The 13,003-nt window shown below is 35.0% G+C and overlaps 1 protein-coding gene across 1 annotated transcript in view; it reads right to left on the bottom strand.

The window, feature by feature from the left end:
- The window catches only part of KCNH8 (potassium voltage-gated channel subfamily H member 8), a 198,674-nt gene that overhangs the window by 109,739 nt on the left and 75,932 nt on the right, over nt 1-13,003 (bottom strand). The window contains exon 2 of the mRNA XM_039348858.1: nt 8,777-9,010. Coding sequence (XP_039204792.1) covers nt 8,777-9,010 — 234 coding nt within the window. The remainder of the gene's footprint in view (nt 1-8,776; nt 9,011-13,003) is intronic.

The raw sequence follows: 13,003 nt of genomic DNA, 5'->3' as shown, positions 1-13,003 counted from the left end.
CTCTGTTCTGTTATTTCTGATTCTGGATGTTGTTCTTTCCAGAACTGGTGCATTCGTTTTAGATATCCTCTTCTTGTTGGACTTGATCTGTAGTAACAGATCATTATTTCTTTGTTTTCCATCACTGTGTATCTGCGACGGGTAAACACCTTTTCTTCCAGTAGTTCTGCAGCTGCTGGCCCTGGTTGCTCAGCCAACAGTCCTGAGTCCTGTAACCCATTTTTCACCAGATATCCAGGAACTCCAATATCTAGCGCGGACCTTGTTAACCCGGGCGACGTCCGAGCCGGTATGGCATTCTGAAATTTACGTCTCACCATATTTTTTATGGGAGAGACACTCTTTGTCTGACAAGGATAGAGAAAGTTCAAACAGCATTCTTCAAAATTAAAAAGGTCTTCTGCAGTCATGACATAAGCCTAAGACTGAAAATCAGATATGTCAGATGCTATATTTTTTCTATCCTGCTCTATGGAGATGAATGCTTCTAGTCTATTATTATTATTATTATTATTATTATTATTATTATTATTATTATTATTATTATTATTATTAGACTAGAAGCATTTGAAATGTGGATTTACAGGCGGCTGTTACGTGTAAGCTGGGTTGACAAGATCAGAAATAAGAAGGTGATAAGCCGCCTGGGAAAGCCAAGGGAAATCATCAAAACAATTAAAAAATGAAAATTAGAATATTTCAGGCATGTGATGCAACACTCAGAAAAATACGGCATACTCCATTTAATCCTCCAGGGAAAGATTGAAGGCAAATGAGGTCCAGGCAGAAGAAGAACATCATGGCTTCAAAATCTAAGGGACTGGTTTGGACAAAACTCAGCAGCATTTTTTCGTGTGGCTGTTGATAAAAACAGGATCGTCAACATGATCGCCAACGTCCAATAATGGATATGGCACAAGAAGAAGAAGAAAGAAAACACTGTGTTAAACAGATCAATCATCTAATTTGGTATAAAGCATGTTCAGTGGATAGTAAGCCTATCTATATTAAATTCTTTGCCATCCCTCCAACTTGACTTTTCTTTTGTGGGTGGTATAGTAATTATAAAAAGCTACAGCAGAAACAGATGTTATCATTGACTCATTTTTTTTAACCTCTGGTTTTGATATTAGTCATGTCTGCAGTTCTGGTGTACTGCTTTTATAACAGTCATAAATTAAAGAGGCCCTCTCAGTTAATGTGCAAGACAAGGCAAACTAAGTCAATCTGAAATCAAAGAAAAAAGTTGCTACCAGTGGATTGGATGTAAGGATATAAGTGTTCATAGTAAAGAAAAGGTCAAAGAGACAAACAACATAGCAATGAGGATTTGTGAGTGATGTGATCACAGTGAAACAAAGATCAAGAGGTTCTAGGAAAAAACACAATGCAATCAGAAGTACAGACAATTGGATTACAAAACAAATGTATTCTAGGCTCTAAGTGCACTTATTGATGATGAATATGCTTCAGCTTCCATCCAAGCACAGATGGTACTATTAGTTGATTATATATGAAACCTGGCACTGCAAAGCCACTTGCTATTTCCAAATAGTCCTACACATGTTTTTAGCTTTTCTCTACAATGTGCATTCTAATTAGAAGCTGGTCTTACTCTCATGGGCTAGACAGGCAAAATCAAGGTTAGAGAATTAGAAAAGTTGTGGATGTGTTTTCGTAGACCAGAAAAAAGAAAGGTTCATGGCCTATCTTTCCCTTTCCTTTAAAACAATCTTATTTGCTATCACTTAATATCCAGAATAGTACTGAGTCTGCTTGGTCCCCCGCCTGCCAATCAAGTCTTGTAAGTTGCTAGGTAAAGCAGATAGGAATATTTGGTTTTGAATGTAATACCATAGGGTAAGGATTATGCCATTTCCTGCCTGATTATGAATTTAGTAAAAAACTAAAGAGGCTTTAACTATAGCTCTATAGAATCTTCCATATCTGTGAATTAGTTACACACAGAGCATCCAGAGGATCTAATACTTTTATTAAAATGATGAAAGTAACTTTCCTCATTGTAACACAAGTTCCACCTGTTTCATAAGAGCATGAGGTATTATTATGCAAGTACAAAACAGGAAGAACTTTATACATTCTGGGACTCTGCAAACATCATAAATACATGCCATTTGCCAAGCACCCAAGTGATCACAGGGATGCCATGGTGGTCATAAGTGTGGGGACTAGTCATAAATCACTTTTTCCAGCACTGTTGTAATTTTGAACTGTCATTAAATGAATGGTCATAAGTTAAGGACTGTATATGGTCTTTCCCGCAATCCTTGAAGGAAGCGATTGTGAGACCCCTTCTCAAGAAGCCTACTCTGGACCCGGCTGATTTAAATAACTTCCGTCCAGTCTCCAATCTCCCCTTTTTGGGGAAGGTTGTAGAGAGAGTGGTGGCGCTCCAGCTCCGACGGTCTCTGGATGAAGCGGATTACCTAGACCCTTTTCAATCTGGCTTCAGGCCCGGCTTCAGCACAGACACTGCTTTGGTTGCACTGATGGATGATCTCTGGCGGGCCCGAGACAGGGGTTATTCCTCTGTCTTGGTGCTACTTGACCTCTCAGCAGCTTTTGATACCATCGATCATGGTATCCTTTTGCGACGACTTGAGGGGTGGGAGTGGGAGGCACCGTTTTACGGTGGTTCTCCTACCTCTCTGGCCGGTTGCAATCGGTACTGGTGGGGGGGGCAGAGATCAACCCCGAGGCCCCTTGAATGTGGGGTACTGCAGGGGTCAGTCCTCTCCCCCCTCCTATTTAACATTTACATGAAGCCGCTGAGTGAGATCATCGGACAGCACGGGGTGAGGTTTCATCAGTATGCTGATGATACCCAGCTATATATCTCTTCCCTGAGCTCTCTCAGTGAAGCGGCTGATGTGATGGGCCGTTGCCTTGAAGCCGCAAGGGTCTGGATGGGGGTTAACAGACTCAGGCTCAATCCTGACAAGACCGAGTGGCTTTGGATGTTGCCTCCCAAGGATCATGTTAACTGTCCAGTGTTGACTCTAGCAGGGGAAAATATACCTCTTTCGGAGTGGGTTCGCAACTTGGGTGTCCTCCATGATCCACAGCTGAAATTGGAACATCATTTGACAGCAGTGGCTGGGAGGACCTTTGCACAAGTTCGTCTGTTGCACCAGTTGCGACTCTACCTGGACCAGGAGGCTCTCCTTACAGTCACTCATGCCCTTATCACCTCACGCTTGGACTACTGCGCTTACATGGGGCTACCCTTGAAAAGTATTCGGAGACTACAGTTGGTCCAGAATGCAGCTGCGCAAGTGATAGCGGGTATTCCTTGGTACACCCACGTTACACCTATCCTCTGCCAGCTGCACTGGTTGCCTATTGGTCTCCAGGTCCAATTCAAGGTGTTGGTTATTACCTTTAAAGCTCTATATGGCTCAGGGCCAGGCTATTTGCGAGACCGCCTACTACCTCATAGTTCCCTTTGCCCGGTTAGATCCCACAGGCTGGGCCTCCTTCGGGTCCCGTCGGCCAAGCAGTGCCATTTGGCGGGGCCGCAGGGGAGGGCTTTCTCTGTGATGACACCCACGTCTTGGAACCAGCTCCCCCCGGAGATTAGGACCGCTTCCACCCTGTTGGTTTTCTGCAAGCTGCTTAAGACCTGACTTTTCCGGCAGGTCTGGGGTTTATAAAATCTGACCCCTGGATGAATGTTACTGTATTGTTTGTCTTGTTAAGTTATATTGTGTTTTTATTGTTAGACGCCCGGAGTCCTGCGGGAATGGGGCGATTTATAAATTTTAATAAATAAATAAATAACTATTTCCTTAGATACAGTAACTTCTGATAATAAGAATGAGGAGACAGTTCAATGAAATAAAATCTTATTATGGGAAACTGCATCTAGAGGGCAATCTACTTCAGAACAGACACTTTGCTTCCTGTTCCTCATCATGGCTGGTAATGGGATATTATTAAAATGGTAGGACCACATTTCTCAATCCTTTTCTGTGTTTGGGATTTGTTGTGCTTAAGTAGCAAAACTAGACATGCTTTAATGCATGTCTTCCTACTTAAAACTCAAAAAGATGCTATTTTGCCCCTGAAAACCCAAAGCTCAAACCCTCCAGTGAAAGAAAAAAGTCTAAAATTTTCAATTCCACTATATAATGATTACTTTTTTTCTTTATTAAATAAAATAACAATGTAATAATGGTTCAATTAAAAATCAACAACTCACAAATAGCTTATTGCCAGTGTTATAGAAATATCAGCAACCATATAGTCTGACTTAAGTATCAGCAAAATAACAATCCATATATAATATGAAGGTAAATTAAAAAAGTGAAATAGACAAAACAGTGCCATAAAATTTGAGTAGATTTCTTGAAAGTGCTGACCTTTCTCTTCTTAGAAAATGACAACTATAGGTATTGACAAGTGGAATTATCCTTCCAATATTGCATGATAATTATGACCATGTCCTTGCTCAACATATGAAGAGTCCATAATTCTTGATGCCTTCTTCAGTGAAGAATTTGAAAATATATTTGAATTTCAGGCTAAAATATGACAGTAGTAAATCAAGCCTAAACCTCAGGCGCTCAGGCATCCTAACTGAATTTCTTACATCAAGGCAAACTTTGCAAGACTTTTACAAGCTTTCTCTGAGATGCCCAATTTATCTATCTGTGTAGAATAGAATAGAATAGAATAGAATAGAATAGAATAGAATAGAATAGAATAGAATAGAATAGAATAGAATAGAATAGAATAGAGCTGGAAGGGATCTTGGAAGTCTTCTAGTCCAGCTTCTCTCTTTGATCATTGTTTCCAACCATTGTTTCTTATCCTGCCCTCTGGTGCTTGGGTGAATAATGTGACCCCCTCTTTTTTGTGGTAGCCCCTCAGATACAGGAATATTGCTATCCTGTCTCCCCTATTTCTTCTTTTCTTTAGACTAGCCAAACCCAAGTCCCGCAGCCATTCTTTGTATGTTTTAGTCTCCAGACCTTTGATCATCTTAGTTGCTCTTCTCTGAATTTTTTCCAAACACTTTCTGCAGCTCATGATTGTTATTTGGGTTTTTCTTTTTTCTCATCTCTGCCTACCTCATTGTTTGATTTGTTTTCTTGGGATTTATGATTGATTTTGGGTTCTAGAGATTCTAACGATTGGTCATTCTTCCCCTTCAATTTTAGTTTAAAACCCTCCTGATGAGTTGGGTCAGTCTTTTTTCAAGTTCATTTTTCCCTGTTTTCATGAGGTGCAGCCCTGCTGCCAAGAGTCCTTCACGTAGAAAATGCAGTCCATGAACCAGGAAACCAATGTTTTTTTTGGTGACATCAGCCCTTTAGCCAATGGTTTATTTCTAGAATTCTTTTTTTCCTCAATGGTTGTTGGTCTTTCGTTGGGAGTATGGATGTGAACACCACTTGTGCTCCTAGCTTCTTAACTTTATTGTCTAGTTGTTTGTAATCTCTCAGTATTGTACTCAGGTTCTTTGTTGTGTCATTCGTCCCAATGTGGTTGAGAAGGAAAGAGTAGTAATCAGTAGGCCTAATTATTTTGGTTAGGTTCTCATCCACATCTTTGAGATTGTATGTCTGGTCTGCAGAATGGATGATTCCATTCCTTTGAGGATAGAATTTCCTATTACAAACACTTGCCTTCAGTGGTGGGATTCAAATACGTAAAGAACCGGTTCTCTGTGTGGATGCTGCTTCCGGAAGTCCATTGTGGGCCTAGGCAACAAAAAATTAGCTACCTGTTCTGCCAAAGTGGTGCAAACCAGCTGAATCTCACCACTGCTCGCCTTCCTTTTTTGGCAGCTGCTTTTTTGTTTATCTCTGGTGTGTTTGTTGACATGACTTTTTAAGGGATATTTGAAGTTACTTTGTTAGGGATATTTATATTTATATTTTTATAAGGTGGACCTAACTGCATTCAAACATTTTATAAAACAACCTGGTATTGGTCTGTAGGAAACAGTATTCAGGCTTGTTATTTCAAAGAATAAAGAAATAATTAAAATAATAATAAGTTTAAATAATTCAAATATATTCTTTCTTTAACTGCTAAAGATAGGTTGCTGATCACAGGTTATCTCAACATTTTTAATAAAGAAGAAATTTAAAAATAACCCCAAAGAGATAATAAATTGCAAATAAGAAAATCTGAAGTTAAATAAGCTGCCCAGAAACATTTTGAGATAAATCAAATTTAAAATTCTACCAAAGGTTTAAACATTGTTTTGACAAAAACTAAGTTATCATAAATCAATAATATTATACAAAGTCTAATTTATCCCTTCTCAAACATTACTAGTTATTTTTATTTCATAAGATTTTTAGTGTATTTTTTTTCATGGGTAAGCACACAAAGCTATGCCCAACATAGTTTCCAAATACAGTATATCTTGCAACATTGGTTACAGTACTGTCAAAATTTACTATTACTAAATAATAATTTTTAAGTTAGGCCAAACAGGAGTTCCACTGGATAAATTTTTATTTCAGCCTATAACTGAAGCTAAAATAAGTCTGAAGTTTTAGAATGTTAAATCTAGCTTTCTGAATAAGCAATTTGGTGGAGATTTTTTGGGGGGGGGATGTTACTATATAAGTAGTTTAATATACGTAGTGTATTTAGGCAGATTGATAAGAAAAAATTTAAATGATAAAAATGTAACATGGTATTGAACTACATAAGGTTTTGGAATCTAAACTGTTTATTTGCAATTATGGTTGTAAGCTAAAATAATCATACTGAAAATTAGACATGTGATTTTATTCCAGATGGTAGGGAATGGTTGTTGGAAATATCTATCTTTTTTGGAAAAGGAAGTATTTTCTACTAATCAAAGGATGCAGCAATATGTGTTACTATCTCAGATTTTGTGATATTTTACAATAATATTTTGTAGTAGTGACTATGTGTAAGTATAACATATAATGTAATCTTTTCTTTCTTAGATTATATTCTTACCTTGATTCAGGTTGACTTTTTAAATTTCTTTTTCTTTTGGGAGGGAAATCTAAATATTTTTCTTTAATGGTTTTATTATATTAATTTTCTATGTTAAGAATGTTTTTAAAAAATTAAAAAAATATCTAAGCCATATACACATCTTTCCTCTCTAATGCATGAAAATAAATACATCAAGTGAGACAAAGGATTTTTTTTTCTTGAACTAGATAGCGAAAAAGAATATTGGAGACAAATAGATATTGCATCATACTATATTGAAATTTTTACCAAAATTTGAGTGAGGATAGGATAGATAGGATAAAGGCAGTGAACCCACAATCTACATTTCTATTTTCAACCCACAAGATTGCCAATGAAAATAAGTGACAAATTGCTGAATTCAAAAACTGTATTTTTAATACAGTTAAATATGAAAATAAGAGCCAAATTGTGTTTAATGTAAATCAAGGTTTAATTCGCTTTAAAAAAAAAAAAACTCACCAAGGGCCAAACATTTCAGCCCTGCCCTCTGGAACTGTTCAACAGACATTAGTGAGAGAAAAGGAAAATGTTGAGAGAAATTAGAGAGACAAAAAGAAATCGATCATACACTCCCAGAACAGTAAACAAGAACTGCGGATGGGAAAATATCTCTCTTCTATTGAGGAAAATGATTTCTATATTTTGAAATTGCCAATATGTAAGTTCAACTGCTATTAATTTAGTTTTGAGAAAAGTGTCATTTTAAGTTCTTTTAAAATTAATTTTGATATACCTTAAGACCAACCAGCTTATTATATATATTCCATCTGCTCGGTGATGAAAACTATTGATGTTAAGTTGCAGATTATCATTATCACAAGACTCAGGAAGATAAAAAAATATAAATCTGAAGCATAGTAAGTATTATACAATCTTCCCTAATCTGACAGAATCCAATTGGATTGAAATATAACTTCCAAACTAGCATTATCTTATTAGAAAAGTTTGGTTTAAAACAACTGGCAAAAGATTAAATTCAAACCAAGATTCTATCCTGCTAGGTTAGAAAAGTCATAAAAGAGTGCTAAATTATTTTTTTGAATATATTATACACAAATGCATAAATATATTTATGTGTACTATCTTCTAGGCTTACTACATTTCCTAATAACATATTATTCAGCAAAGGCATACAATCAAGGCTGTCAGTTATAAGAGTCAACCTTGCACCAGTCCAAGATTTAAAATAAAAAGAAAAAAAAATATTACTTTATTTCAGTATTTTGAATTCTTCAACAATAATCCATTAAATACATTTAAGTCTCTTTGGTAAATGATATATAGTACTATTTGTAAAGGATCATTACTAGAGCCAGGGACAGTGACAATAGATGTTTTTCTTATCTATCTCATATTTTCATAGCTAGGTAAGAGCATTAGTAGTAAAAATAACTTATCACTTTAATTTTAATCTTATTTATTTCTCAAAAATGCTACATATGAATATCAAAATATCAAAGATATACCAGTGTATTTATATGATGATATCCTGACTCTATTTTAGCTCTAACTCAGGGGTTCCCAACCAGGTGTGCGAGATGATATGGTTTGATTTTCAAAATTATAGTGTATATGCATAATTTGTTGCTGTTATTTTGAACTTTTGTAAGGAGTGCGAGAATATATCAGAAGCATTCTAGAGATGCGAGGTATAGAAAAGGTTGGGAACCACTGTTCTGACTTAATGAAATAGCTAATTATTTCAAAACATGATTTAATGCCAGCACCATTTCTCTTCTAAATTTCTACCCATGTAAGCACTATTTAATAAAATAATACTCACTGTTCTTTTTATAAAACATGATCTCTCCTTTGAATTCTATTTTTTCTTCCAGTGACTTTTCAATTTGGAGAATCATTTGCTCATTTGTTTCAGGACCATATAAAAATTTACAGCTGCAGCTCTTCTGCATGACTTCGGTTCGTGAAAATCCAGAAAGCTCACAGAAGCCATCGGAACAGTAAACAATAGGGAATCCTTTAGCCACCTGAGCATTGGCAAGAATAAAATTACTATCTGTAAAAAACAAAAAAACAAAAAGTACAATATTTATAAATGGGATTTGCTTTTTCCATGCCCAGCACACTTTCTTCAGAGGATATCCTCCATTTACTGTAAACCACAAACTGTACCAATAGGAATATTTCATGACTAGGAATAAGAAGTTCAGGTCAAAATGTCTTAAAGGTGCTTGGTTGAAGAAGGCATGGTGTTATACTACCTCAAACACTTGTTCACAACTGAGTAATACAGTAATCCCAAAGTATCTGTTAACAAATTGAGGTTTTGAATGAACTTAATGGATATTTGAAAAGATCACAAATATATGGAAAGCAAGGTTTTATCATTTTATAGGATACAGTGAATTTGTAAAAAAATCATTAAAAATTAAAAATAAGAGGAAATAAGCACTGAGATATCTTGGCAGATGAAGAGACAAGTCCATTTTTAGTCATGGAAAGGATGTGGATTATTACTGTTAATCCAGTTAATAAGAAAAGTAGAAACACTATTTAGGCAAGAATTCTTTCAGATACTTCTTCTGAACCAATCAGGTTTTTTTTTTCTGAATCCAAGATCCTATCTATATTACTGATTTTAATTTTTATGAATGTTTATTGAAACCACTGAATCTTATAACAAGTTTATCATATAACAATAAGACATTAAAACCAGACAATGCAATTAAAACTATAAACAATAGTAAAAAATAATAAAATATGAACAACCAACTGAACGCTCAAGAAACACTAACTTCCAAAAATATTTTGGAAAAAAGTTTCTTAATATGTTTATGATGTTACAAATGGTCTCTTGGGAAAGACTTAAATGGGGGCTGCTACTAAGAAACACTAGCTCTGAGCAATGTGTTAATTTACCATATAAAGTAGTAATCTATCCCAGTGATGTCAGTACTTTAATGTTGCCTAGCACTTAGTGAGTTTTTACAAAACCAAATTGGGCAGGAAGGATAACTGAAGGCAATATTGCTTGTTGTTTTCATGCCATAGTCACTGTTAATAACTTTGCATCAGTGTTCCAAATAAAATCAGATAATAAACTGCACAGCCAGGAACGGAATGATCATCACAGAAGAAAGTTGCAGATTGTCTTTCATTTATACTTAAAAGTTTTTAATTTCCCCCCCAAATTTTCCCAAATCCATGAATAAACAAACATACCTAGAAAAAGGAAAAAATGTTCCTTTTTTCCATGAAAATTGATCTTCGCAATGAAATAAATGTTTTATAATATATGAATTGTTTATTTGACAAAAAACATGTCAATAGGTAATTTTATCCTAAAGATGTTTGCTGGTTTTAGAAACATTTTTCATATCAGTTGAAAGTTTTTTTTTTTAAATAAGAGCTTTAAGGTTATATCATTCTTGTTTTATAGAATGAATCACAAGGCTTTTCAGCTGCCTTTCTCTTCTCAAATTGAAAGTATCAGATCTTTGATTTAAATCTTCAGATTTCCAGTCCAAATTATCCCCCAAAGCTTTTTTTTGCATCACCTCAGTCATTCTAAAAGCTAGGTGTGATCAGAAAAAAAAAAGTTTCGGAAAAAATAAATTCACTAGAAGTCAGTTGACCTGCTGTCAGTTCAGCAGAATAGTCTTTTGTAAGCATGACAGGAGACTTTTATTTTCTCCTGTCTTCTTTATTTTTGATCCATGGAAACTCAAATACAAGATACTGCTATTCAATAATTTAGGCAATAACATTACTCTATACCAGTTTATAAAAAAGCAATCAAAGAATGAGAATATTCCTGCTTTGCCTGGAAGTGATTGACATTTACTTCACTGTGTGTACTGGACTACATACATACATTAAGCAAACATACAGTACATTGATTCTAATTGAAACCAAAGGTTCAGAGGTGTCATGCTAAAAAATCCTTTCCCCATTCTAAAATTTCCAGTTTATTCTTAAGCCTGTTTTACTTTAACATGTGATTTTAACATTTTCAAAATTATTATTATTATGAAAGCTTTCTATTCTAAAGTCCAGTAATTTATGATGCAAACTCTTCTACTGATAGGCTGCATAAAGTGGGATTATTTTTACATTGTGCTACAGGCTCCTTACAAATATATACATTTACTACCCCTTTAAAGCCAAACCTACAGTTCCCTTCTTGATTCTGACAATACATGTACAAAAGCTCTTTCTGGAATTATTCACAATGTTTAAAAAGGTTTCATTTGCTGAACATGCATCCACTAGCTATGTAATTCAAGTCATTGTTTGACTACCCTAACTACTTCTTTGCTTTCCTAAATGGAAAATGACTATTATTATCAGTTAGATGGCTTTTTATATGCTGCTTCTGCTGTCAAAACACAATCAGATTCCATACTAGTATAAGAATTAAAATCGTATGCCTGCTGTATAAATAGATGACTGAGACTCTGTATTATAGTTAATGATAATGTTATCTAAAAATCATCTATAACTTTCAAATTAATTTATTCCTGTATTTCTTTTTATTCTCCCAATTAATTCAGTATGAATTACATGAAGCACAAAGGAACACTGAATAGATTAAAAAGAATTTTAGGTCATGCTAATTCATTATAAAAGGATTATAATATCTTTTAATAGCATAAAAATGCCAAAAGAATGTAAGAATGGGACAAAAACTTGGCACTAGTTATATTAGTATAGATTTAGAATATCTGCATAAATCCTCTAGGATATGTATACCTGGCCAGCCTCTAAAATTGCTAGATCTACAAGCTATTGAGATGTATTTTTTGTAGTTTTCTGGCCATTATGATATACTCTGAAATTGTAGGCATAGATTTTTACACATATGGAAAGTTATAAAATAAACCATATTCAGATATGTGGCATGATTATATTCAACAAAGAGGAAAACTTTTAATATGAAGAATAATTAACATCAATAATTAAGCACAAAGGTAAAGATTTTTTTTAATATCATACAAAAGCATATAAAAGGAAAATGCTTGGTTAATATATATATTTTCTAGACTCAAGAGAAAAAAAATATCATATCTTATTCTGACACTCTGACTGATACATAATTTCCACTTCAAGGAAAGTTGACAAATTTGTTAGATTCTTATAAAAGAAATTAAGAGAATCAAATCTTCATTCTTCTGCAGTAGCCACATTCAATCAATTTAGTTATTCTCACATGGGGAAAGTCATGTTGCATCCCTGCAATGTAGCTGATGAAACAAAATGAAGATTGTCAAAAGGAAAAGATGGCATACTAATTCAATATCTCTAAATAGTAGTAATAATAATAATAATAATAATAATAATAATAATAATAATAGCAACAGACAGTAAGTGCCGCCTATGCAAAGAAGCTGAAGAAACAGTGGACCACCTGGTAAGCTGTTGCAAGAAGATTGCACAGACTGACTACAAGCAGCGGCATGACAAAGTAGCAACAATGGGGCATTAGAAGATCTGCAAAAAATATCATTTGCCTGTAAGCAAAAACTGGTGGGATCATAAAATAGAGAAAATCATAGAAAATGATAAAATTAAACTGCTCTGGGACTTCAGAATTCAAACAGACAAGCACCTGCAACATAACACCCCAGACTTAACAATTGTCGATAAGAAAGACAAAAAAGTCTGGATAGTGGACGTGGCAGTGCCTGGAGACAGCAAAATAGACGAGAAAGAACTGGAGAAGATAACGAAATACAAAGACCTACAAATAGAAATAGAAAGACTGTGGCAAAAGCAAGCAAGGGTAGTACCAATAGTAAAAGGCTCCTTGGGTGCAATCCCAAAACAACTGAAGCACCACTTGAACACCATTGGCATTGACAATTTTTTTATTAGTCAATTGCAAAAGGCGGCCTTATTAGGAACTGCTTCCATCCTGCGACGATAGCTGTAATACCATCAAACATCCACATCTGCCTATCCCAGGTCCTGGGTAAGGACTTGATAGGTAGACAAAATGCCAAATCCAGTCTGAACATCTGGCTGACTGTGCGATGATCCATAATAATAC

The sequence above is a fragment of the Crotalus tigris genome, unplaced genomic scaffold (assembly GCF_016545835.1).
Source record: "Crotalus tigris isolate CLP2741 ecotype Arizona unplaced genomic scaffold, ASM1654583v1 scf7180000018184.2832721, whole genome shotgun sequence".
In the NCBI taxonomy this organism is placed as follows: Eukaryota; Metazoa; Chordata; class Lepidosauria; order Squamata; family Viperidae; genus Crotalus; species Crotalus tigris.
Note: the sequence above shows the minus strand (reverse complement) of the source record. Positions and strands in the feature narration are given on the sequence as shown.